We start from the raw sequence: 26,547 nt of genomic DNA on the forward strand, positions 1-26,547 counted from the left end.
ACTTTTTCGTCAATAAATGGTGTTGGGAATATTGGATATTCACATGTAGAAAAATGAAATTGGATACCTATATTATGCTACTCATAAAAATTTACTTGAAATGGATTAAGGACTTAAACATAAGTCTGGAAACCATAAAACTCCTGGAAGAAAACATAAGGACAAAGCTCCTTGGCACTGGTGTTGGCAACAAAAAATTTTTTTAATATGACACCAAAAGCACTAGGAACATAAGCAAAAAGAAATAGATGGGATGAATCAAACTGAAAAATCTTCCATGACACAAAAGGAACAACAAAATAAAAAGGCAGCCTATAGAATGGGATATATGGGTTGCAAAAGCCATCTTTCTAATAAGGGGTTAATATCCAAAATAGATAAGCACCTCATGTGACTCAATAGCCAAAGAGGGGGGAAACACTTTAATTTAAAAAATGGACAGAAGAATTGAAGAAACATGGTTTTCCAGAGACAACATTAAAATAGCCAGCAGGTACATGAAAAGATGCTTGACATCACTAACTGTCTGGAAAATGCAAATCAAAACCTCATGAAATATTGTGTCACACATGTTAACATGCCTCACATGTTAAAAAAGCAATCATCAAGTACACAATAACAAGTGTTGGCAAGGACGTGGAGAAAAGGGAACCCTTTTAGACTGTTGGTGGGACTGTAAATTGGTGCGCCACTACTGAAAATAGTATGGAGTTTCTTCAAAATATTTAAAAAAAATAGAACTACCCTAGGATCCTGCAATCTCACTTCTGGGTATATATTCAAAGGAAATGAAGACAGAATGACAAAAAGATCTCTTCCCTTCCATGTCATTTGCAGCATTCACAATAGCAAAGGTATAAAAACAGCCTAAGTGTCCACCTCTGAATGAACGGACAAAAGAGATATGGTGTATATATAAAATGGAATACTATTCAGCTGTGAGAAGAAAGGAAATTTTGCCATTTGTGACAAGTATAGAACTTGAGGGCATTTTGCTAAGTAAATTAAGTTCCAATGAAGAAAGACAAATACTGTCTGATATCATTTATAAGTGGAATCTTGAAAAGCAGAATTCACAAAACACAGCATAATGGTTGCCAAAGGTTGGAGGCTGGGGGAAGTGGAGAAAGGTTGGTCAAAGGATAGAGAATACCAGTGATGAGTAAATTCTGGGAATACAATGTACAGCCTGGTGACTCTAGTTAATAATACTGCATTATATCCTTGGAAGTCTCTAAGAAGGTAAATCTTAAATGTCTTCACCACAAAAAAGAAATGGTAATTATGTGAAGTGATAGTGGTAGTCTATCCTATGAACTAATCCTACTGTGAATTGTTTTGCAATATATAAGCCTATGAAACTGTAACATTGTACATCTTAACCTGAAACAATGCTTCATGTCAATTATATCTCAATAAATCTGGGGGATAAAAAGTAACTCAAATAGCCAAGTACCACTAAAGAGACTAGAGAGAAACATTACCAGCTTTACAATTTTCTTTGATAGAACAAATCTTTAGAACCCGGTAGGTTTGGGTTCAAATCTAACATCACCATTGACCATCATTGTGAACTTTGGTCATCCTTTGTTTCTTCATCTGTAAAACTGGGATAATAATATCTACCTCACAGGATCCTCCTAAAGATTAAATGGTACAAACACTATAAAAACCCTTAACTTATTTACTAGCAGCAGGTAGAGGGTATTATTCTAAGTGAAATAAGCCAGACAAAGACAAATACCATATGATTTCACTTATATGTAAAATCAAAAACCCAAACAAACAAAAAAGCCCAACCCATAAATACAGAGAACAAATTGGTGGTTGACAGAGGGGATGGGGCTGGAGGGTTGGGCAAAATGGGTGAAGGGGGGCAGGAGGTATAGGCTTCCAGTTATGGAATGAGTAATTCATACAGACGAAAGTTTTAGTGTAGGGAATGTAGTCAATGGTATTATAATAGTGCTGTACAGTGATAGATGGTAGCTACATGTGTGGTGAGCACAGCATGACATAAAGAGTCGTCCAATAACTATACTGTATACCTGAAGCTAGTATAACATGGCACGTCAGCTATGCTTCAGTTAAAAGAAAAGAAATGTAATTTCTTTACCCCATACATACATGTTGTCTCTTTCCTTGCATCTTTTAGAATAGACACAGTTAAGGGACTTGAAGAGAGTCCCACAGCATTCCAGTGGTAAGTGCAGAAACAGGGTAGGTCACATCTCTCAGTACTTGGGAGGTTTCTCCATGCCAGGTTGTTAAACCACTAAGAATAAATATATAACATATATTTCTAACATTCCAATTGATGCAATAATTTTTTAAAGTATGCTACAACATAAGATACAGAAAGCAATTAGAGTTGGCTAGTTAGGGAACCATCCATCTCTTCTCAAGTTATTTTCATATGGTAGGAGGCTGTTGTAACACTCCTGGCCTTTTCCTTACTTGTTCACTTACTTAATATTCCCAGATGGGAGGAGGTATGATTTACTTGAATGGTGAGTTCAAGAGCAAGAACTCAGCAAGGGTGACTCATCTTCTCCCTCCCTTCTCGCCATCTGGCAGAGAACATACGCACTATGTTGTTTTAGGTCTAGTGATATAACACACCTTTATCCCTTCGCAGGGAAGCCCATACTTCTCCAGCACTTGCTGTAACTAGATGGAGAAATCTAATTTTGGCATTCAGTATCTGAAGACTCATTTTTCTCATAAACCTAAGCCACATTTTCCTAATCCAGTATGACCAGTAATTGAATCAACAGTTGTTTGATTTTTTTCTTAATTTTGATGTTCATTTATCTTTTCAATGGGATCAGAATCCACATGGGAGAAAGTGATACTTTAAATTAGGTCCCTTCAATCCACAGCAATGGTGACCAGAGACAGGAATTTTCCTAACAACTTTAGGAACATATAGTTGAAGCCATGAATGGAAATTGTTCACTATTACTTCTCAACAGTATACCAGGAAGTGAGCCATTGGTTGTGATCAGCCTGTGGATACCCTCTGTTCAGAGAGGTAGTATACATGAGTGGATATTTCTTGCAAATTGAAGAGAACTTGTAGTTCACAGATATCCTACAGTAAAAATGTATCTGGATGCCTGGTACAGACATTGATTTACAACTCAAAGTTAGATAAATTTTTTCACTGATTTTTATTTTTGTCAAATGCTAGGAAAGCAGGACATTCTCTCAGAGCACATACCGACCATTTCACCAAAGAGAATACAGTGGAGTCCTTCCAGAAGCACTGGGGAGCACCCACAACCTGATTATGTAAATCGTTTTGTAGAAGCTAATACAAATATTTAACTTCAGAGGATTCAGCTTCAAAAACTTTAAATAATTAACAAATAGGATTAAGATCAACCCTGACAATTTCAATATTGGGTTTTGCATCCCTGCATTCAGTATTAGGATTTAAAAAAATGAGCCAAGTTGCCAGAGCCAACAGAGCAGGAATTCACAAATATTTTACAGACCTGTAAAAGACCAGCTGCTAGTATTTCTTTCACCGACAACTTCAAAAATCTCCATCATGAGGAAAATAATACTCTGTGTTTGCGAGAGATGTGGAAATGTCTTTCACAAGAGCATGTGACACAAAGATTCATTTTAGGAAATGACACAGAGCAAGGTTTTCATTACATGGCATCAGTCATCCAAGAGTAATGTACTGTGTTAAAACCAACATTGGGCTGCCATTCTTTGGAATTACAGTTATTTAAAGAACATTTCATAACAGTGGTGTAGGGTATCTTGTCATATCTTTATATCTACCAGCACAACAGATCCACAAGATTTGAAGAAGTACTGTAAGGAAATATAGATCGACTCAATTAGAATTTGGCTCTCATGGAAAATAACTTCTGAGAAATGCACCATTATGATAGACTGAAGCCAGAGAACTCCCACAAAAAAATAAAGGAGGAAGTGATAACTCTTCCATTATTAAGAAGAAGGTGTGGGATAAAGATGATAACAAAGTCTGCTCTATTTTTTTTTATTTTTTAACATTTATTTATTATTGAGAGATAGAGAGAGACAGAGTATGAGCACGGGAGGGGCAGAGAGAGGGGGAGACACAGAATCCAAAGCAGGCTCCAGGATCTGAGCTGTCAGCACAGAGACTGATGCGGGGCTTGAAGTCACAGATCATGAGATCACGACCTGAGCCAAAGTCAGATGTTTAACCGACTGAGGCACTCAGGTGCCCCAAGTCTTCTCTATTTTGAATTACTATAGAAAAAATTTTTTAATAAAAATCTTTTATTATGAGATTATACTATAATTTGCTCTCTTCATTTATTTTTTATCTCTCTTCTAGTATTATCTCATCACAGAGATTTTCCCTGACCCCTTTATCCAAAATGTATCTTGGCCCAACTTTCAACCACCATCCTTATCTCCTATACACTTAGTATCCTTAAACTCTTTTAATTGTCTTAGAACCACTTCTTACTAATATATTATAGATCTTTGTTTTCTGCCTTCTACCAGAAGAATGTGAGCTTTATAAAACATTGGTTCAATGCTATGTCTTTCGTATGTAGAACAATCTTGGTATGTAGTAGATGTTAAACATAAATGCACTGAAAAACTAAGAGAATGAAAGCTATAGGCTCTAGCCTTTATCCCCCTGAGAAACATTTTCAGATATGGACAAATGATAGTATATAGGCTTCTCTGATCCACTGATTTTGTTGAAAAAACAAACAAAACAAAAATATCTGGACATTATTCTTGGGATATTAGCATCCCCAGACAGCACTTGCCCATCATTAGGTAATGTATTGACTGACTTTCCCACCTAGTCTCAGGAAGCGACATCACCCTATTGCCTACTGAACTTGCCTTTAAACAATGTCTCTCTCCTTCCAACATAAGGGTTTTGATAAGCTTCCTTGTTTGGCTGAATTATGAGTAAGCCTGACCTCACCGTAGAGACCTACAGACATCAAATAACCTGCTTACTCTCATATACCTGGAGATGGTAAAAGCATAGACTCTTAATAGTGCCTTTGATGACAAGAGTCTGGCATGTGCCTGTGCATTCAAAAGAGTAGCTTTGGTTGATAACAAGCCATATCATGATGCTAGTGGTTAAACTTCAAGGTTTTTTTCTAGAATATTTGATAAAGTAGGCCTTCTTCCATTTACTAAAATTCTCCTATTAGAATATAACTGTTAAGATTATGAATTAAGCACTGGGGTAATGTATTTTTAACTAATCTTGTGCATATTCACATTTGAATTCACAGAATTCACTTTCCTACATTCATTGATTTTTCACTTTTTATCTATTTTGATGTCAAATGAATAAAATTTCACTCATTTTTTTCCTTAAAAAGAACTACTACTAAGGTCATTGATTTATAAGAGCGAATTCCTTTCTTCTGGTCCCAATCTGGTTTCTGCTGTAGTTGACATGGGATTTATATACTATCCCTGATGTGCTTAACATCCTCTTGGACTCTTGGTTTCCAAATTTATGTCCAGGAAAACTCAGTTTCTAGAGCCGTACAGTCCTCCAGTGAGGCCTCAGTGAGGCCATGGGGAATAATGCACAAGAAAGATCTCTCTAGAAGGCACATAAGGATTATAAGACTGGCTAACCAATGAACTTATTGCACTGCAAAGCTAGAATTCTATTCCTGCCTCCAGGATTTGGTATGCACTAGCAATCAGTGATTTCTGCTGGTTTCCCATTCTCTCTGTTCCTGAATAGTGGTCTCTCTTTAGTTTCATGTACCCTATTTTTTTCTCTGTTGTTCTGTATTGTGGGAGTTGGGAGAGATAACTTGTCTTCCAAGCTTATAAGTGCTAAGCCATGAGAAGCAGCCATGTCTGAGCCTGTTGGGGATGATGGCATCACCAGACGTGATTATAGGATGAGGCTTTGAGGTATGCTCCTTTGGGGAAGAAATTAATGCACACCACAAAATGTATAAAAGGGTATGTATAAAAGAAGAATGTATAAAAGAATGGTGCAATGGATGTTGGACAGCCAAAAAGATGAACTATACTTAATTATCTCTACTAGAGGCAACAAAGCTAAATTATTTATAATCCTAGCCTCTTTTGCAGCTAAGGGGGAAACCATATGACTCAGTATGGGCCATTGTGATGTAAACACAAGTTCCTAAGTTGGGATTCTGGGAAAGCTTTTAAAAGGACACAATCAGTCAGAATGATCCATCAGCTTCAGATTCATTTGTTTTTCCTGGTTAAGATAGGGGTAGAGTATCTGGGCTTTAGAAACAACATATGGGTGAATGTCACCCATAAAGAATGGCAGAGAAGATCTTGATCCTGAGGGCTTTTGCCCTTCACTGCCTATCTACAGCCTTCTTATTAATAAGAAAATAAATACCTACAAGATTAAACTATTCTTAGCTGTTTTTTTTCCCCTCAGCTCTTTTTATGCTTACAGAGACATATGATTTTGTTTTAAATACACTGAAGTTGGCAAGAACAGGAACAGCCAACATTCTTAATCCAGAGCAATCCAGTAGCAATCCCAAGAGATGGACCAAATGTTAAAAATTCAGAATAAGGAAGAAGTTTTATTCAACTTGATTCTCTAACACCTAGCACAGTGCCTGATACTTAGCAGGTAATAAAAATGTTTGTTGACGTTATTTATTATATTTCTCAACTATTTTGTAATGACATACTACTTAAAGCAAACATTAGAATTCATAGAAGGTTCAGTAGCAAATTTGAATTTAATGAATAACAACAGTCATTGAATAATTAACATTTATTGAATTCTTAGTGTAATCTAAGCACTGTGCTAAATTCTTTGTGTATTTTTTAAGATTAATTCTGATAGGCATCCTTAGTTCAATAACATAAGTACTATTATCAGAAAGTTTAGGAGATATTTAAATTATTTAGCCAAGGCCACACATCCAGGGGGTATCAGAACCAGAATTCAAGGCCAAGTTTATCTCTCTCCAAACCTACACTCAACCACTATGTATTGCTAGAATATTCTAAATCTCTCTTCAAAGGAGCATTTCCTTTGACTCCTAAAAACTCTTTCTGACAGAACAGAAAGTATACAGAAAATGTTAGTTTGTGTTAATGGCTATACATTATTAATCAATTTCCACTTACTGGATGATTTATTGTTTGATTCCTCTTAGTTGACAAATCAGTTGAATTTTTCATATGCATACATTGGAATAAGTTAGCTAGAGCGATTCCCTGGGAGAGCTTTGTGCTCACTCCAGGTTGCTATTGGGAACTTAGATTATTTGCAGCATTTTTGCTTTAAAATCCTTGCATCTTTAAAATGTAGCACCACTACCTGCATGGTAGGATATTGATAGGAACAAGGATGTGGGAGGCGATTCGGTAGATACTTAAATGGCAAAAAATATAGTGCAAGTTTCACACACCCTGGAGACTGCAGGTTTATATGATAATAAATTATAGTTATCACCAGGACAAAGGGGGAAAAAAAGCCATGAAATCCAATAGCTCAGTGAGAAATCTGCTAATACAGGTGGTCAAGCTTGTTCCATTTCATTGTCAAAGGGAGGCTATTTATTTGCTTCTGGGTAGTTAAATTACAGACCCATTTACTGCTGAAAGTTTTCTAGTACGCAGATGTGGATCTACAGCTCTGGGCTTTAGATTCAAAGTCTGAGAGAAAAATAGAGGAATAGGAATTGACTCCACAGACAGCATAATTGATAAAGTGGAAATCTTTCAGCAACTCCAGAAGTAAAATAAATTTTGAATATTCTGATTGGAATCTCCTTACATTGAACATTGGGCACAGGCTAAGGAGGAAAATGCTGGCCATAATGAATATTTTTTTAGAAGCTCTTTAAAATATATTCCCTTTGACAGCCTCCTGTTTAGGTAAAAATTCAGTGTTTGGTGTATATGTCTGTAAAAGGGTGAGATAGAGACAGAGATTCCTTGGGTACCACAATGCTCATAAACAGAGAGAAAATAGTCACAATGGCTCCTCAGTAGCTATAAAATCAATGCCAACTTTCCTTGCCCATTGTGCAAGATGATTGGGACTTTTATCCAACAAGTAACACTACACATATATTTATGTATATATATAATTTTTCTCAGAACATTTCCAAAACTTGTTAGTCCATCAACAAAATAAATCAAAGATATTCCAATAACATTATTTTTCATCAGCATTTTATAATGATTTTCTTGTCAGTTGCCTTTCAGTTCATTTGCATGTCTCCAGCAACTATATTTTGCCACTTGCTTCCTGGGTATAAAAAGTGTTTGGTTAAGTTGCCAGGTAGTTTGACTCCTTTGCCAAGTAACCTTTAAACCAAAACATGTGTATAATTCTTTAATTAATTACAAATAGTAATTTCATCTATCTGAGTTTATGGCCAGATTGGAAGCTTCCAGGCACACTCTTGATGAGGAATACATTATGCAGCTGAAAGAATTCAAACTCTAATTTATACAGCCTTGAAGAACAACTAATGTGTTATAAAAGGGCTTTGAGTCCACTAACATAATCTATGTGGGAAGTGATCTACAACCAAAGATTAGCAGATATGAGTGGCATCAGCTTGCTAAGACATCTGAAGATGAAGAAAACCAAATATCCTACCTCTGGGCATCTCATGGTGAAACTGGAAAACATTATCAGGGATGTTTGCCATCACAACAAGATCAAATGACTGGACATTTGATGACTTGGTCTTATGGGGATAGTTAAGGGTAAGGGTATACATGAAAGGGTATACATGAATATGGCCCAAATGCACTAGGTCTGAATTTCAAGATCCATTGGTGCTTTAAGCTGACTTTTGAAAATCCAAAGACAAATTCATTCAATAACAGGAATCAGAAAATTATTTTAAACTTTTAGTTGCATAAGGCCAAAATGACCATTAATTTGAAGCAAATATGTATCAAGCATCTATATGCTATAAATGATTGTCTTAAACTTTTTATTTGAAAATAATCATAGATTTATATCAAGTTGTAAAGATAGTAGAGGGAGATCGCATTCACCCTTCACCTAGTTCCCTCCAAGTTTACAGCTTTCATAATTATAGCAAAAATGTCAAAATCAGAAAACTGACATTGATATTCGTGTATAGTTCTATGCCATTTTATCATACATATAGACTCTTATAACTACCACTGTAATTAGAATTCAAAACTATTTAAAATAATCTTATTTATTTTCTTGATTATAAAAATGCGTTATGATCTCAGAGATAAAGTTTCAGACTACTGTTTTACAAAACAATAAGTGTATATTGGAAGTTATTAATATCTAGGAAATTATTATCCAGTAAAATTAAACATAAAGGTCAAAGTAAAGTTTTAGCAATACAGACAATGTATGCTTTAAAAATTATTTTTGAGAGAAAGACATGCAAGCAGGGGAGAAGCAGGGAGAGAGAGGGAAACACAGAATGTGAAGCAGGCTCTCGGCTCTGAGCTGTCAGCACAGAGCTAGACACGGGGCTTGGACTCCAGAACCGTGAGATCATGACCTGAGCTGAAGTCGGAGGCTCACCTGACTGAGCCCCCCAGGTGCTCCCAGATAATGCCTGCTTTAACTGAACTCCTTTCCCTGCACAGATCAGACAACCTTGTGATTCAGCCATCAGCTTTCCTCAACATGACAGTAAATAATATTTTAGCACTGTTTACCAATGACAACTTGATGCACATTGTACTACTCCCAAACTCTTTACTGATGAAAGCCCTAGACACACACACACACACACACACACACACACACACACTCTTCCTTTTTCAGGCAAAACAGAGCACTTCACAAGTGCCCTTAAAGTGCTAATGAGGTCGCCATAACAAAAAAGCATATTAATAAATACAAAGAAACAATGAAGTAAACCAGCCAGGATTTTCCAAGCCAAACCTATTATAAGTTTTCTTGCCTTCACTAACAAGTAAATGCAACTCAAATCATTGCAGACTCCAGTTCTGATTCAGCTCACAGAAGTGGAAAAAATATATGATCACAAAAGAAAAAAAATCTAAACACCAATCTTACCTTAGCCATCTGTGCCTGCACGCCATTTGCCTTAAGAGATGCTACTGCTTTCTGTGCAGCTGCAGGACTATCAAAATCCACAAAACCGTACCCTGTGAAAACACAAAACCCCTCATTAGGACTGTGTCTCGATCACACCAGGGGAAGACATGTTTGCTGCCACCCTTGCATTCATAACTGTTGGAATAACCATAACAGCCTTAACACGTAAGGAGAGAGACCACAATATCATTAAAAGTAAAATCGTATTTCTCTTATTTTCTGGAGGTTGCGTATGTAGTCAGCAGTTTGATTTGGGCTAACTGGATGAGTAAGGTAATACATGATTTACCACGACCCTCTTCAATGAATTTGTGGCAAGGATGAGGAACACAAAATGCTGAAAAAGACAGAAATGTCTATGGCTGAAGTTAATTTTCAAAACCTCAAAAAAGCTGATGTCAATAAAAGCCTTGATAGGTCTACTTATTAAAGTGGTCACATGCAACCCCAATGGTATGTGGCACCCAGTAGGCATTTCGTATATAAATGTATGTTGACTGTGTGAATGAATGAAGGTTGTGAATGAGAGTTAGGGTCTCAACCCAGTTCCGGGTGATACAGAAGCCCATGCTAACTCACCATAGAACCTTGTCTCACTTGATGACAACATTTTTTAAATTTAAGTTTATTTATTTATTTTCAGAGAGAGAAAGAGAAGAGAGCATGCACAAGCGAGCAGGGGAGGGGCAGAGAGAGAGGGACTGAGAGAATCCCAAGCAGGTTTCACACTGTCAGCACGAGTGTGGTGTGGGGCTTGAACCCGCAAACTGAAAGATAATGACCTGAGCCCAAATCAACAGACACTTAACTGACTGAGACACCCAGGAGCCCCTCGATGACATCTTAACTAAGCCATTTTCACTGTTAAGTGATATGTGATAGAATAATTTAACAGATAAATATTCAAGCTTCTTTTTTTAAAATTGTTTTTAATGTTTATTCATTTTTTGAGAGAGTGAACACGGGAGGGACAGAGAGAGAGAGACACACAGAATCAGAAACAGGCTCCCATCTCTGAGCTGCCAGCACAGAGCCCAATGCAGGGCTTACACTCAAGAACCATGAGATCCTGACCTGGCCAAAGTCGGATGCTTAACTGATTGAGCCACCGAGGCGCTCCTCAAGCTTCTCTTAAAAATAATTCAAAAAGCAACAGATGTCACGTATTTGTCACTGGAGTATAATCTGAAAATGGCACAGGCGTCCTACTGTTCTCTGCCCTTGTGCCCATGTGAGTGCATATACACAGTGAAGCCGGGGAAATAGCTCGAATCAATGAAACAGAGTCAATGAAAAGGGGATTCTGTATGACCGTAAACGAGCTGATATTAGTCTGGGGTTTGAGCCTAACTGTAATGTCAGATGCCCTAAGAATATCTCAAAATTAAAAAAGCTCAGGGATGAGTAGCTTGATTTGGCATGTCTAAATAGCCCATCATGTGTATCCTCTTCTTATATGTTGGGCACAGATTTGCTCTGTGCCCTCATGCTTGTCCCCAGAAGTTTGGAGGTGAGCTGCTGATGCAAGCCTGCTAACCGTGCTCTGGGACCCACCCTGCCATGACCGAAGGAGAGCGCAAGGGAATTCAATTACCAACTTGTTTCTTTTAATTAACTTTTTAATTTTCTCCCCTCGAATCCCTTCTTCTTTTTCTCCCTCCCAGCATGGTATCCCAAAATGAACTTGTTACACAGCAGTGTACCATAAAATGCTCTTGAAAAGCTGGGCAGAAAAGCTGTGAAGTTTGTGTTTCTAATCCAAAGGGAAGCCTGCTCTGTAAGTACTGTTAATTCTTCTCTTCCCACAAAATTCAAACTATGTGAGTAATAGGAGTACTACCACCCACTGTGATGAGTCAGATAGAGGGAATAAAAGCAGAAAGAGAAAGCAGGGGTGGGGAGAACAAAATAAGTCAAGAAGTAGAGTCAGAGGAGCAGAAGGTAAGACTAAAATGTAGATACTGTCTGTTATGTACCAAGTATTGTCCTGTGTGTTGACACGGAGATAGCTGGTGAAATGATAACTTCATGTATCATTGGCCTCGTGCCCATTCATGATATATGAAGAAACAGAGGCTCAAGCCAGATGGCACAACTAACCACTAAATGTCAAACTGCCTAATTGGCAAGTCCAGGATTTGAAGCGAAGTCCACAGAAGCCCTTCCCAAACGCACCACACAATGAACTACTTTATAACACCACTGGGCACATTCCTTACAAGAGCCTCTGAAGCCTACCAGGGAGAGGACACAGTTCTTGAAAACTCCTTGATTTTGAAGTTAGGACATAGAGCAAAGCAGTTCCACAAGTGGATTCAATGCAGTTCATTTAGTCTGTATGTTTATTAATGGAGTGGTTGAATTCTCAGTAGAACTGGCAAAGCAAGATTTGACAAGGCACCCCCTTCCACTATATGCTTTGGTCAGTTATCCTTATCCATTCACACACTCATTCTTTCATTCAACAATGAAATTCTGGGGTACCTGGGTGGCTCAGTTGGTTGGGTGTCTGACTCAAGCTCAGGTCATAATCTCATGGTTCATGGGTTCAAGACCCACACCCAGCTCTGTGCTAACAGTACAGAGCCTGCTTGGGATTCTTTCTGTCTTTTTTCTCTCTGCCCTTCCCCTGCTCATGTGTGCTCGCTCCCTTGCTCGTTCTCCTTCTCCCTCCCTCCCTCTCTCAAAAAAATAAAGTTAAAATATTCTTTAAAAATGGGATTCTATTTCGGGGATTTTACCAGGCACATGGTACATAGCAGTTAAAAAGAATAGTCCCACTTCTCACCCTTATGCATTTTTAGAGTTGAGAGATGGACAGAAACAAATAACCATACAAACGAATCTATGATTACCAAATGGCAGGCCTTTCTTAAGAAATGAAAGCACATAATACAGAATCTAACTACTGATTGTTTAGTATTGAAAGTCCTAGGGAAGCAGTGGCCTGAAATGATTTGTGTTTCTTAAAATATCCCTCCAACTGGCTTGGGCTGCAGACTGAATTGTTTTGGAGAAGGTGGGCAGCAGGAGCGGCATCAGGAGAGGAGTTAGGGGCTGTTACATCAACCCAGACAAATGGCGGCTGGCGATAACATGGTGGCGATGAAATGGATGATCTGAATTATATTATAGAGGCAGAATTAGCAGGACTTGATGACAGACTGACTGGGTTGGAAGTAGGGGGGATATAGACAACAAGGATTACTACGGATTTTTTGGCACAGGCCACTGGGTGGGTGGAGATGTGATTTACTGATGTGGGGAGCCTGGAGGAGGATCCAACAGGGGAGAGGGAAAATTAAAATATCGGTTGAGTCAGAAATGCTTGTGAGATATCTAAGTAAAAATGTCAAGGAGCCGTTGGATATATTAGGCTAGTGCTCAGAAAAGAGGATAGGATGGGAAATATAAATTAGGAGGTCAATGGCATACAGATTTACAGAGATGGAAAGAGACAAAAATGCCTAGTGTAAGTAGAAACCAAGGGCCCAAGTTCGGAGCTTGAACAACTTCGGCATTTCGATGTCAGGCAGGGACACGGGATTGCAGAGAAGGCTGCAGGAGAATCAGAGAGGGAGAAGGGAATGGAAAGGGGAGAGGATGTCTCAAGACCTAGGGGAGAAGCTGTTCCAAGAAGGAGAGGGAAATCAACTGTCATGTGCCATTGACAGTGTAAGCAAGATGAGAGCTTTCAAGTGTCCAGTGTGCTTAGGAACGTGAGTGTCATGATCACTATTTGCTTCAGGCAAGTGCTAGGGACTGAGGCCTGTTGGGTAGTTAAAGAGTAACAGCGAAGAGGAGGAGGTAGAGAGAGTGCTTGCACCTCTCCTTATCTTGCTAGGAAGGAGAATTAAGAGATGGTCAGCTAGAGAGTGATACAAGGTCAAAGGAGCTGTTTTGGTTTAAGATAGGAAATATCAAGGCTTTTAATTTTTTTTTTAATGTTTACTTAGAGAGCTAGCCGAGGACAGGCAGAGAGAGAGGGAGACACAAAATCCAAAGCAGGATCCAGGTTCTGAGCTATTAGCATAGATTCTGGTGTGGGATTCGAACTCACGAACTTCAAGATCATGACCTCAGCTGAAGTGAGATGCTTAACCGACTGAGCCACTCAGTCACCCCAGGAGATACCAAGGCTTTTAACCTTAGCTGCACACTAGAATTTACCTTGGGAGATTAAAAAAAAAATACTAGTGTCCATTTCCCCAGGAAAGTAAATCAATATCTTTGGTACTGTGGCCAGGTATTTACACACACGCGCGCACACACATATGCACATGTGCATACACGCACACACATGTACAAACTGTGCATGTGTGTATGTGCACATGTGTGTTCCTCAGGTGATTTCAGTAGGAAGCCAGGGAACTACAGAGTATATGTTCAAACTATTCAACAAATACTTATTTGTTGTACCCACAATAGGGCTATTCTTGGCAATTTCAAATTGGGATAGGGATGATCAAGGAGACAGCAAGAGATCAAAACCTTAGGAGGGCAAGAGGATAATTTATAGAATAATGTTCCTGAAAAGTGATGGAGTGAGAGAATCTAGAACATATAAGAAGTGCTTCCCTTACTAAAAGAGGGATCTTTGGGGGCACCTGGGTGGCTCAGTTGGTTAAGCATCCAACTCTTGGTTTCTGCTCAGGTCATGGTCTCATGGTTTGTGAGTTCAAGCCCCATGTGGGGCTCTGCACTGCCAGCGCAGAGCTTGTTGGATATCTTATGTCTCCTTTTCTCTGCCCCTCCCCTGTTCACTCTCTATCTCTCTCTCTCAAAATAAATCAATAAAGAGGGATCCTTCCCTTTACTCATTGCAACTTGAAGGGAAAAAAAAGGTCACTCTTGGTTAATCAGTGTTATTTATTATATGTACCCAGTTACTGGGACTGTACTTAACGCATAGCATGTGCTTCATAAATATTTGTCAAAGTTAATTAAAAGCATGTGTAAAAGATACTAAGACTTCACAGACTAGAGTGGGAATGAACTGATTAAAATGTCTATTAATACATTTTTTACCATAAAGAACAATATAATGCCAAATGGTCCCAGTCTGGCTTAGCCATGCTGCCACCCAGTCAGGCAGCCATGGATTCCAGGACTCTGCATCTCTGTTCCAGCGTGGCTTCTCCTCTGGCCTCCTCCCCTTCCTTCACCCCGGAATGCATTACACAGGATATTACAAAATCACAATGCTGATCTCCAGGGCTCAGCTCCAACCCAAACAGAAGAAATCTCTGTGAGGGCATGAGACACCTGAGCTTTCTCTGAATCAGGGAGGGAATGAGTGAACTTTGAGAAGAATGTATTTCTAGAGCCATCATGCCCGCAAGGAGAGAGAGTGGTGCCTTTGCACAAAACATCTCCTCTACAGAAAGTTCCACAACAATAGGGGTGCTCAGATCCCGTGACACAAAGCTGTAAAGAAAGAAGAAGCCACCAGATATGAGATACTTGACGGAGCTATGTGTTTTCCATACATATATATTCAATTTCACTAATTGAAATGAAAGCTCAGAGGTTAAAATGTCTCCAGCCACCCTGGAAAACACTCCAACTGTATAAATACACATTGCATTCCTGACGGTACATATGACGTGTAACTAGGAGAACAGAATGAAATGCAAGGCTGCTCCTAGAGAATAATGACGCATTCCCTGCAAAATAAAGCGACTTCAATTCGGTTTCAATTTGCTTTCCTTGATGACAAATAATCAAGCCTGGGAACACAAACCCCCACACCTACATCTGGGGAAGGGCAGGGTAAGGAGATTAGTTCAGCTCCAGCTAATAATGCTTTATGGTAACCACTAAAATCCTCGAGAAAACGCTGGTGAATGGTAACCGTCGGAAACCCCAGCCCAAGTGGCTGGAAGTACACCAGTCTCACTCCAATTACATAATTAAGCTTGGCAGCAGGTTCAAATGAATTAAAACTGAATGTCACTGTTTTCTCTACACACCCCTGTCCTTGTTTTTCTTCCTTGTCAAGGGGAGAAGGCCAGTAGTTCTGCAATTAGTGGGAAGCAGAGCAGTGAGAAAGAATCAACTCCACGCTAATTAGGTCATTTGCCAAACGCGCTCATTCCATTGGCAGATATAATCAATGCTTTCCTGAAATCCTTTAAACTTGGTGTGTTAATTTAAAGTTTTGCTATTTTTATTGCTCTACACGCCCGGTGACTTAACAGAAGAAAGAAAAAAAATGTTTATGTATACACGTAGAAATTGTAACTGAGTTCTACGAACAATGGATTGGCCCAGAGGGTTCTGGTTTCCTTTCCTTTAGTGTATTTGTAGGCAACTTCTCGGTGACCTTTGCCATTCAACCAGACCACTGCGTGGCAATCTATTTGAATTGTGCTAAAAGTCTCTTTACCAACCTCAATAGCCTATTTTATACTTCTCTGGTACTGCTAGCTTTTTACATTTTCTATTGCAACTGCTTACCTATTAACCTTCACTGGGATTGTACTTTATATGCTGTGGGGAGGGGAATGTTAAAACTTGATTTCCTGGTTTGGATCCGTGGTGCCATCTCATCAGCTGAGAGAGACTTGCTCTGAGAGTGAACTGTACACTACATTTCACAACGTTTGCATTGCTCTTCCTCTTCAGAATGGCTGTCATAAAAGCCCACTTGAAACACAGATGGCTTGATGTAACAACCAACTTCTTTCAAAGACGATCCAGCTGTGAGTCAAATGTGATTTTTAAACAAAGTAAGTGAACACTTTGTCTAGGAATTACACGTTCAAGTGAAGATCTACTCAAATATAACAGTGAAAGTGTTTAAGAGTTGCCCTCCCATAAATGCCTCCTCCTTTCGGTTAGACTTAACAATAATCTGTGGCTGTCGTCTGAGGTCAGAGCAGAAAACCTGAGCTTCAGGGAGGGAAGGTGAGCTACAGGAAGGGAGGAAGGCTTTGCAGGCTTCCTATAGGTCTTGTGGAGTCTGGGTGCCTCCTTGTCTCGCATGTCTGCTAATTTCTCCCGCATCCCTAAAATGTTGAGTGATGGCTGAATGTCTTTTCTTAATATTGTACTTCCTAAGTTTCTGCACTATGTGATCAAAGAAGGGTATCAGAGCAGCAGTGATAAATTCTTGACGACTTGTATACTGATAATACTAAATTAGCCAGAGACCCTAGTCATTACTTCAGTATCTTCTTTGCAGTGATTAGTATAATGAAGCAAGGGTACTACAGAGTAGTACCATAATAGCCATTTGGCATAACTCAGATATGTGAAAACAAAGGCAAAAGATAAATCCTGCTGGAATGCAAAAGCTGGTGACAAGAATGCTTATTTTGAGGGAAGGAAAATCTAAGTCATTAAAATTTGAAATCACCTATGCTTTGAAACATCCTCAGAAAGTGATCTGGAATGGTTTTACACCAAAAAAAAAAAAAAAAGCTCTGTGTGTACTTCCTCTGCAAAGGGCTGTGGCCCTCAGACACTTAGCAAATAGAGGTAAATAAGAAGGGGAACAGTGTCCTTTATACAGTAAACAGATTGCTTCAGTATATTCCCCTGATGTTTGAGCTTAATTACCTAAACATTCTGATATTCCAGTGCCAGAAACACTAAAATGAGACATCAGTGTTTGGAGCAGGATTTACCGTTATGAGGAACATTTTTGAATCATGATGTGACTTTCCTATTACTTAATTTACTAAACATCTACTACGTGCAAGAAAGATAGCTCACTAGATGCTGCAGGGAAAACAAAGACACTCTAATGAGATCCTGCTCGTCAGGCAGTTTAATGGTCTAGTCGGATAGATAAGGAAATTTCAATACCACAGAGAGTCTTCTTACACACAGAGGGTTATGTTAGGTGAGCATATGCAAAATGCTATGTTTTCCTTCAGTATAGTATAGGTGGTTTTTTGTCTGCACTTCTGTGCATTGATTCTCAGTGCCTGATTCAACATGCCCAAACTCCTTCAATGAGTTGCATGATGGCAAAATTACCCACATTCTAAATTTATGTATGTATGTATTATTCTACCTCTCTGTTGGACAGTTTTTGTGCACAGCAGAAATGAATTAAATTGAATACAAATGAATTATGGAGAGGATTCGGCACCACATAAAAAGTGAAAGGAAAATGCTAGTATTCTAACATGGCAAACATTTCTTCCAGGTGGGGGCAAGCTCAGTACATTTTGGGCACAAATGACAAAAGGGAGCATCAGGAAAAGAAATTAGGTCCCAAATGGCATTTCCCGGCAGAATAGAACAATTAAGGAGACTGGCAAATTTAGGGAGCAAAGTACTTAGTAGTATGCCACTTAAAAATGGGACACTTTCTCATCCCATTTATGTTGCACAGAAAGTCTTATTAGACCAAACACAAATTCAAATCCCAAAACTCACTTCCCCACCCACCCCATTCAATTGATTTTTAAACGAGAGAAATTGCTTCTTTATACTGAATAAAGTCAAAATTAAGATCAGGATCGTCATTTATGGGCTTAGAGAGATCACTACGCTTTATTAAGATTAAAGAAATTCACTGATTTGCCAAGATCTTCGACTGGACCAAACCATTATTTTATTATAATACTGCAGAGATTATGGGAGCAGTCTGAGTGGCTGGAAATGGGCATATTAGCCTCTGTGAATCATCTTGCAAAGCTTTCCTTTGCTAACAGGCAGTGCTCAAGGATACACAGAAAATACAGTCTTGTCTGAACTGTCGTTGGCCCTGTGTGTCTCGGCGGTCAACAACAGCGGGAGGTACCACTGTGTAAGGCAGTGTGGCGGCAGGAGCCAGCCAGGGTACTGGTAACGATTCCATTGAGTCTGTGACTATGATGGAAGCAAGCTGTAACTGAACACTCTAATTATAGCTCTACGATCCCAGTGCACAGTAGGATAGATGAAACTATGATTTCATTCCTGCCCTCCCTCCCCTCCTCTGGTCCTACAGACCTGTGGAACTAGAGTTTATGCCTCTGTCAGAAACACAGAGATGACTGTCAGAGAATCCATGGGAGGACAATCCCATGCCCCCACCCGGCAACCCCGGGGTGTTTTGATGCACGTTCATGTTCAATGGCTGCAGCTAATGGCCTAGGAAGCATGTGAGTAGTCCTTCACATCCTTCTACAGCAGAGACGGCACTTGACCCACAGCCATTCAGCTTCAGAGGATGGATATTGTAGCAGAACCACCCAGAAAGATGCCTTAAGTAGCCTTAGTGCAAAAAGCAAGGAAGAGGAAGTGAATCCTACGTACAGGTCAACCGTCTTTAAGAGACATGTGTTATCTCTAAGTCTGTTTTTGTTACACTCGACCTTCTAGATATTCCCTCCATTGACGTGTCATTTCATCTAAATTTCTGCCCAAAGCCCGGCATCCCTTTAAACATTATTTTCCTGGGAATGGCTCGATGGATGGTTTCCTCCTTCCAAACCTTTGACAAAACTCACTTTGAAACCCTGAGGAAGCTTCTGTTTAACAAAATTCATGTATTTTCTAATTTATACTCATATTTTACTTGACGCAGTCTTCAGTCATGCGGTTATAGGCTTTATTCCAAATATTTTAAATAAATGTCCATAAGTACTGTTCCTATCACAATGAGAAATGGTGTCTTTTATGTTCTGTTGGACCCGAATTACTTCTTTTCATCCCACCTGATGTAACAAATACAATTCTAATTTTGTAATCAAATTTTATTTTTTAAATTTTTTTTTAATGTTTTATTTATTTCTAGGAGAGAGAGAGAGACTGTGTGAGCAGGGGAGGGTCAGAGAGAGAGGGAGACACAGACTCTGAAATAGGCTCCAGGCTCTGAGCTGGCAGTCAGCACAGAGCCCGACGCGGGGCTCGAATCCACGAACCGCGAGATCGTGACCTAAGCGAAAGTCGGACGCTCAACCGACTAAGCCACCCAGGCGCCCCTGTAATCAAATTTTAAAAAGAAAGAAACTTAAGTGTATATATAAGTAATTGAGAGTCATAGAATGCATGGGGTAAAAAGTAAATAAATAAATATTAAAAAAATAAAAAAGTCAAACAAAACAGTGTTCACTGAAATAAATGGAAATCCCTTTCTGCCTAGATCTTAGTGCTATGGTCTACCTTCCTGAGAAACTATCTTATTATTTCTTTTGATGTTTTAACTTGAAAAAGCAACCAAAAGTAATTCTTGAGCTTTTAGTATCGTCTGCATTAGAAGCCCTTAGGGACTCTAGAGTAATAAAAATTATTTCTGCTATCAAAAATCATGAAACGAAAAATATTTGTAGTTAAGATTTTGTAGATGGCTCCCAAATTGTCTATTCCTTACTAAAAACAAAAAGTAGTGTTAGTTTCTTCTAATTTTAAAAGTTATATAATTTTATTGAGGAAATTTCAGTCAATATGGAAAGAAATTAACCATGACGCCACAGCTCAAAAATAAACAACCGTTCATTTATTTTTTCTTTATTTTTAACCCAAGTGGTATCAGATTATGTAGGATTATAATTTGCCTTTTTTCCCTCTTACTAATGCATGTGGCCACCTTTCTTGGTCAATAAATATGGATTGCTATGATCTTGTTAATCTATTATTTTCAGCACCCAATTGCCCAGCTCTTTCTTAAAGATTTCTGAGCTTTATATAAGGCCTTAGCCAACTGATTTGCAAGACTGATTTTATGCCAACATTTTGAAAGATTTTTAAAATGAATAAAATCAGAATAAGCAAGACTCTTAAAGCCTCCTAGGCTTTAGAGAGTGATTTTTCCCGAGTTTTTTTGTTTCTTTGAAAGATACTTCAAAGAAACACCCTAAATGCATTGCAAACCAAAGATATCAGAAACCACTTAAATCAAATTCAAACAATGCCCTCCTGAAATACAGGAGATTGGAAGCCCATTTTCCTTCTCATCGCAATTAGGTTGGACCCATCTCAAAGGAATTTTGGAAATATATTGGGACCTTAAGAGACACAATTTCAGGTCTGTGATTCAGAGAGGATGCCAAGAATTTGAATAGTCATGTCATTATACTCATGATTACTCATTTATTTAGAAGTTGAAAGCGAGTCCCCACCCCCACCCCAAACAATGAAAGGTATGTTTTCTCTAAGGAAATTTAACTGTAATATGGAAATTGGTATTCAGGCTGATGATACCCACTCTTCTGTGTCCCTTTAATAGCTGGTGATCTGTAACTTATAGCTCAGGTCTTCTCTCTTACAGGCAGAACTTGCTTGAAGAGTCCTAGCTGCCTAAAAACAATGGGATTTCAATGATGCTAGGACATGCTGTTTAAATGCAGTTTAGAGAACTGTGACCTGGAGGGTTAAGTACTAAGTCCTAACTAAGGTCAGGACCTGGTTCATCAGGGTCAGGACCTGGTTCATCAGGGAATTGGGTCTGTAATCAGAGATCAGAAAGGTTTTTATTATTCTACATATGGCCTTTGGACTGGCAGCAACGGCATCACTTGAGAGTTTGTAGAAATTCAGAATCATCTACCCACTGTCGATCTACTCAGTAAGGCTCTGTATTTTGACAAGATCTCCTGGTATGCACATTATATGCACATTAAAGACTGAGACACCTTAGTCTGCAACAAGCCACTCATCAGGTCTGGACTGCACCTACTGTCCTCGTAAAACTGCAGGGAAAATGGGGATCTTCAATATCCTCTCCTCCAACCTCTATCTGGTCTTCCAATCTCCTTACGGTTGCTGTGCCAAGCACTCTTTGGTCTCCACTGGACAGAGCTGATGTTAAGAAATACACAGTCCCCAAAGTGGCTCACACTGGACAAGTGTATTTAACAGAAAACTGTTTGGTGTGACTGAAGGACAATGATGCTGGTGACAATGATACAGTCTAGGTTCTAATCTTAGCTCTGCTGGTTTGATAGCAATGAGTCCAAAGGCACAGAACGCTAAACCAAAATTAAGGGTAATAATAATATTACCTTAATTATATATTGGCTCTGGGCACTGAGTGAATTAAAATGCCTTCAAAGCTCCTGGCCAAGCGCCTAAGGCCTCTTCTCTCTCTCCAACTCCCTCACTTTCTTAGACTGTGCTGACACCTGGCACCTTGATGTAATCCATTTGGCATTAGCTGCATTCTAAGAGACAAGCCACACAAGTGGATTACCTTCTCCAAGTAATAAATTTCTATGTTTTTAAAGACAGCAATTTTTTCCCTGCTTATGTTTGTAAAATTAATATTTGGAAATGCAGGATGGGGACTATTTTTATATAATAGCCAATTTCAGAACAAGTACATGCCCTCCTTCTCGCTCTCTCTCTCCTTTATGTTTGTCCTTCAGAGATAGACCTAATTCTGTTAAGTTACAAAGTTCAAATTGGCCCTACATTAATATATCCCCTTAAAAAAGCAATGTTCATTTGAGAAAGCAGGTAGCCAATGTGAAGAGTGATTATACAATAAATGTATTATGCAAATTCCAGTGAACATTTTATGCACACTGGATAAAGAATCAAATTAAAGTCTCATAACCCTTGGAAAATTAGAGTTAGCAAGCACAGAGGTTGATTTGCCCTTGAACACAAAAACTGCTAAGAGCAGACATTCCCCCATCATTTCCACAAAACTGAACCATTTCTGAAGGTTTCAGATTAAAATAAGAAATCCCCTAGGAGTCATAAAAATCAGCTATTTTTACAGAAATAATTTGGAGTTGCAATTTTAAAGTGTTATGAGTTGGAAGGAATTGGTGAACTTCTGTGTCATATTTTGAAAAGCTAATATTCCAAGGAGCCGGCCAGTTGAGAACACGCAAAATTGCATAGGGAGAGGGGACGCAGGAAGGGGGGAAAAGGCTTCTGTAGAATCCACACTGGAGGGCTGATTTACCGAGCTTTCCCCATAACGGCCCGAGAGTGGCAGTTATGCGATAGACCACTATGCTCCTTCGATTTTCCTTCACTCGAGGTAATAATGGGACATAATAGCTGCCTTCCTATTACACTGTCATGTCCACTTCTTTGTGGCTTGCCAACACCGATTCTACCGCTGGCCTTTCTACAGAGAAATAATGGACCATTAAGAAGGAAAATGCAGAGAGGGCCTGTACAGTGTTTTCCTATTGGAGAACTGAGAAACCATCACAAGCACTTCACTAAATCAATAAGCAAGTATAGGTGTGAAGGAGATAGGTCGAAAACCCATTTTGCCCCCAATTTTTATACATGGAGCGAGGATGTGGGCTCCAGTGCCAAGAAGTCTCCATTCATTCATCCTGGAAATCAATGTTGTTTCCTGTTCATCCTTTTTGGGAACCAGGAAGGATGTAAATATGAAAATAGTGCTATTGATTTAACAAGTGCTCAGTGAAGTCCTTTTATGAGTCCTGAGGTAGGTGCTATGGGGGTAGAAAAAGACAAATGAGACACAGATTCTCTCCTAAGGGAATATGCGAGGCCAAGGAGAAACAGCCAGCTTAACACGGAGATGCCCATTAAAGGCCATTCATGGTGTGCTTGTCATTAGCACAAAACCCTGTAGCAGATAACACGATGGTAGAAGGAAAGCTTATGTCTAAGTCGGGAAGAAATGATGGAGAAGGCAAATCTGAGCTTTTAAAAACTGTTCTCTTTTTTTTTTTCTCATGTTATAACTTTTTAATCAACTTCATTGAAGTATAATGTACACATAATAAATGCCCATTTCAATGTGTCCTGTTTGATGAAGTTTGTAAAATTCTCATGTAGAATAACAATCAAGATACAGAGTGCTTTCGAATAACAATCAAGATACAGAGCACTTTCCTTCCCACTCCCAGAGCCCCTCATGCCCTTTTAGGGTCACCTCCCCATGAAGCTTCTAGGCACCAGCAACCACTAATCTGCTTCCTGATAATTTTATGGATGAATCTGTCTTTTGTAGAATCTCACATTTTCCTCTTTTTTCCTTCTGTTTTAGGTTTTTGTTTATTTGTTTTTGTTTTGTTTTGTTTTGTTTTTGTTTTTGTTTTGCATAGCATGATGATGAAAGGGAAACGGCATCGTACTTTGAGCAAAGACTTAAGGGCATGTAAATAAAGGGTGAGCTTGAGAACTTAGCAAGGTCGAAGAGAGACCAAAGAGCAATTTACAAGGAGCTGTGTGAAATAATAAGGGACAGATGACGTGACCTGCCCATGTATTATGTAGAACTTTTGAACAATTTTACATCAAGGTTCATGTGACCCTCCTGCTCCCTCACTGTACTCCTGCTACAGGCCTCAGGACCACTGAACCTGCTGCTTCCTCCTTCTGGGATATCCGACCATCTCCCGGTCTGTACAGAAGCTGGATTCTCTCTCTCCTCCATTAGTCTCTATGAATAGATGTTCTTAATGTCCTTCATTGGACAGGGCATAATGTGTAGGTTACTTCATTTGTTTATAAGATGATTGTGTTTTATCGCAATGGACTGTCCGTGCCAAGATCATAGAGAACACAATGGTTTTGCTCAGAAGTGGGCAGATCAGCAGGACTGTGACACTTTATGGCTCATATTAGCCACTGAAACAGTGAGTAAGTGAGTGAATGAGTAAATTCATAACAAAAACCTCTGCTTTTAGCCAGTCACATACAAAACTTTGGGCATTATAACTCACACAAGTGGTTTTGTTTTTGTTTTTGTTTTAATTTTTTAAATGTTTATGAGACAGAGAGACAGAATGCAAGTGAGGGAGGTGCAGAGAGAGAGGGAGACACAGAATCCGAAGCAGGCCCCAGGCTCTGAGCTGTCAGCACAGAGCCCCACATGGAGCTTGAAATCATGTACCACGAGATCATTACTTGAGCCAAAGATGGACGCTCTAACAACTGAGCCACCCAGGCACCACAATTCACACAACTCATTTTGACAAACAGTTCTTCACTCCTCTTCTCCTAAAATACCCTTTTATTCTTTTAAAAATAATAAACGTTTATTTATTTTTGAGAGACTGAGAAAGACAGAGCATGAGCAGGGAAGGGGCAGAGAGAGAGGAAGACAAGGATCTGAAGCAGGTGCCAGTCTTTAAGCTGTCAGCACAGAGCGTGACGCGGGGCTCCAACCCACAGATCGCGAGATTATGACCTGAGCCGCAGTAGGATGCTTAGCCGACTGAGCCACCCAGGCGCCCCTAAAATACCCTTTTATTCTTACGTAATTTAAGGAGCAACACAGAGCTTTGTAAATTTGCAACACCAGCCCTAAAAAATCGCAACATTGGCCTAACGGTTGTGCCTTTTGGGGGACGAGACAAAGTATTTAACTTCCAGAGAGACCTGCAGGGTGTTGGAAGTAAAAAGTTACCATAACTAAAAAACTAGTAATTGTTATCTCAATAAGGCAAGATTCCCTTTTCTAAATATGTCAAATGTGCACTGAAAACAAGGATGATAAGTGTTGGGGGAGTTAATGCTTTGGCTGTTTTTGAGGAATTGGAGTTGTATGCTACAGGGTTTTCAGGTGAAGTTAGCACAGCACACGTTTCAGATCAATAAATGACTTTGTGTCAAGGGCCTGCTGGTTGCTTGTCTAGTTTATTGTGACTTAACAAAAGGGCCCAGGAACAATATTTCTCAGCGGAAGAAAAAAAGCTACATGAGCTGATGGCTCATCTGGAAGCGACAGAAAAATTCAAGATCAACAATGTTCACAAAGCGGCAAAGTCTACAGAATGCCAGAACTCTCTAGTGCAACAGGATCATTGTAAAAGTAGCGAAACCACTGTTTCCAAGTCATACTTTTAGAAACTTGCCCTTGGAAATGTTTTCCAACACACAAAGATTCACAAACTGTGGCACAAGCCAGTATTTTGTTTTGTTTTGTTTTTTCCTGACAGTAATACCACACTAACTCATTTTCTATACCCTCCTGAAAGCTCTCCTTTCACTGTACCCTAGGGACTTTTAGCCATTTAACAAATACCACATCCAAGAAAATAAATCTTTTGACACATAATTTAAGTTGTTTTTCACCCCAAACTGCTGGTGAGGGGAGAATAAATTTCCATCTTCTTCATTTTATATTAGCTTCTTCTGGTGATGAACAGGAAGCTTGGGATTCCTTCTGGGGTTGGAATGCACATTGAAAAAAAAATGGCCTAAGAGAGTTTACTTTCTTTCTTTATGAAGAAGATGGGGCACCTGGGTGGCTCAGGCAGTTAAGCCTCTGACTTCAGCTCAGGTCATGATCTCACAGTCGTGAGTTTGAGCCCCACATTGGGGTTTGTGCTGACAGCTCGCAGCCTGGAGCCTACTTCGGATTCTGTGTTTCCATCTCTCTGCCCCTCCCCTGATCATGCTCTGTCTCTGTCTCTCTCAAAAATAAACAAACATTTAAAAAGAAAAATAAAAAATGGAAAGGATGAAAATAATAATAAGAAGAAGACTCAGGGAAAATCCTGATACCAAAGCATCTTCTTCTAGGAAGAAAGCAACAGAGTTTCAGTAACACCAGATATTTTGAGACTGATTTTTTC

General features: G+C 39.2%; 1 protein-coding gene across 1 annotated transcript in view; it reads right to left on the reverse strand.

The window, feature by feature from the left end:
• Window positions 1-24,401, reverse strand: part of LOC120224136 (RNA-binding motif, single-stranded-interacting protein 3-like) — a 420,254-nt gene extending 395,853 nt beyond the window's left edge. The window contains exons 1-4 of the mRNA XM_039222358.1: window positions 24,261-24,401; window positions 18,788-18,916; window positions 15,842-16,109; window positions 10,049-10,140 (exon numbers count right to left, since the gene is read on the reverse strand). Of these exons, the coding sequence (XP_039078289.1) occupies window positions 10,049-10,140; window positions 15,842-16,109; window positions 18,788-18,916; window positions 24,261-24,401 (630 nt within the window). The remainder of the gene's footprint in view (window positions 1-10,048; window positions 10,141-15,841; window positions 16,110-18,787; window positions 18,917-24,260) is intronic.
• Window positions 24,402-26,547: the final 2,146 nt, after the last annotated feature.

Source organism: Hyaena hyaena, unplaced genomic scaffold, assembly GCF_003009895.1.
Source record: "Hyaena hyaena isolate Hyena2069 unplaced genomic scaffold, ASM300989v1 scaffold_1117, whole genome shotgun sequence".
In the NCBI taxonomy this organism is placed as follows: domain Eukaryota; kingdom Metazoa; phylum Chordata; class Mammalia; order Carnivora; family Hyaenidae; genus Hyaena; species Hyaena hyaena.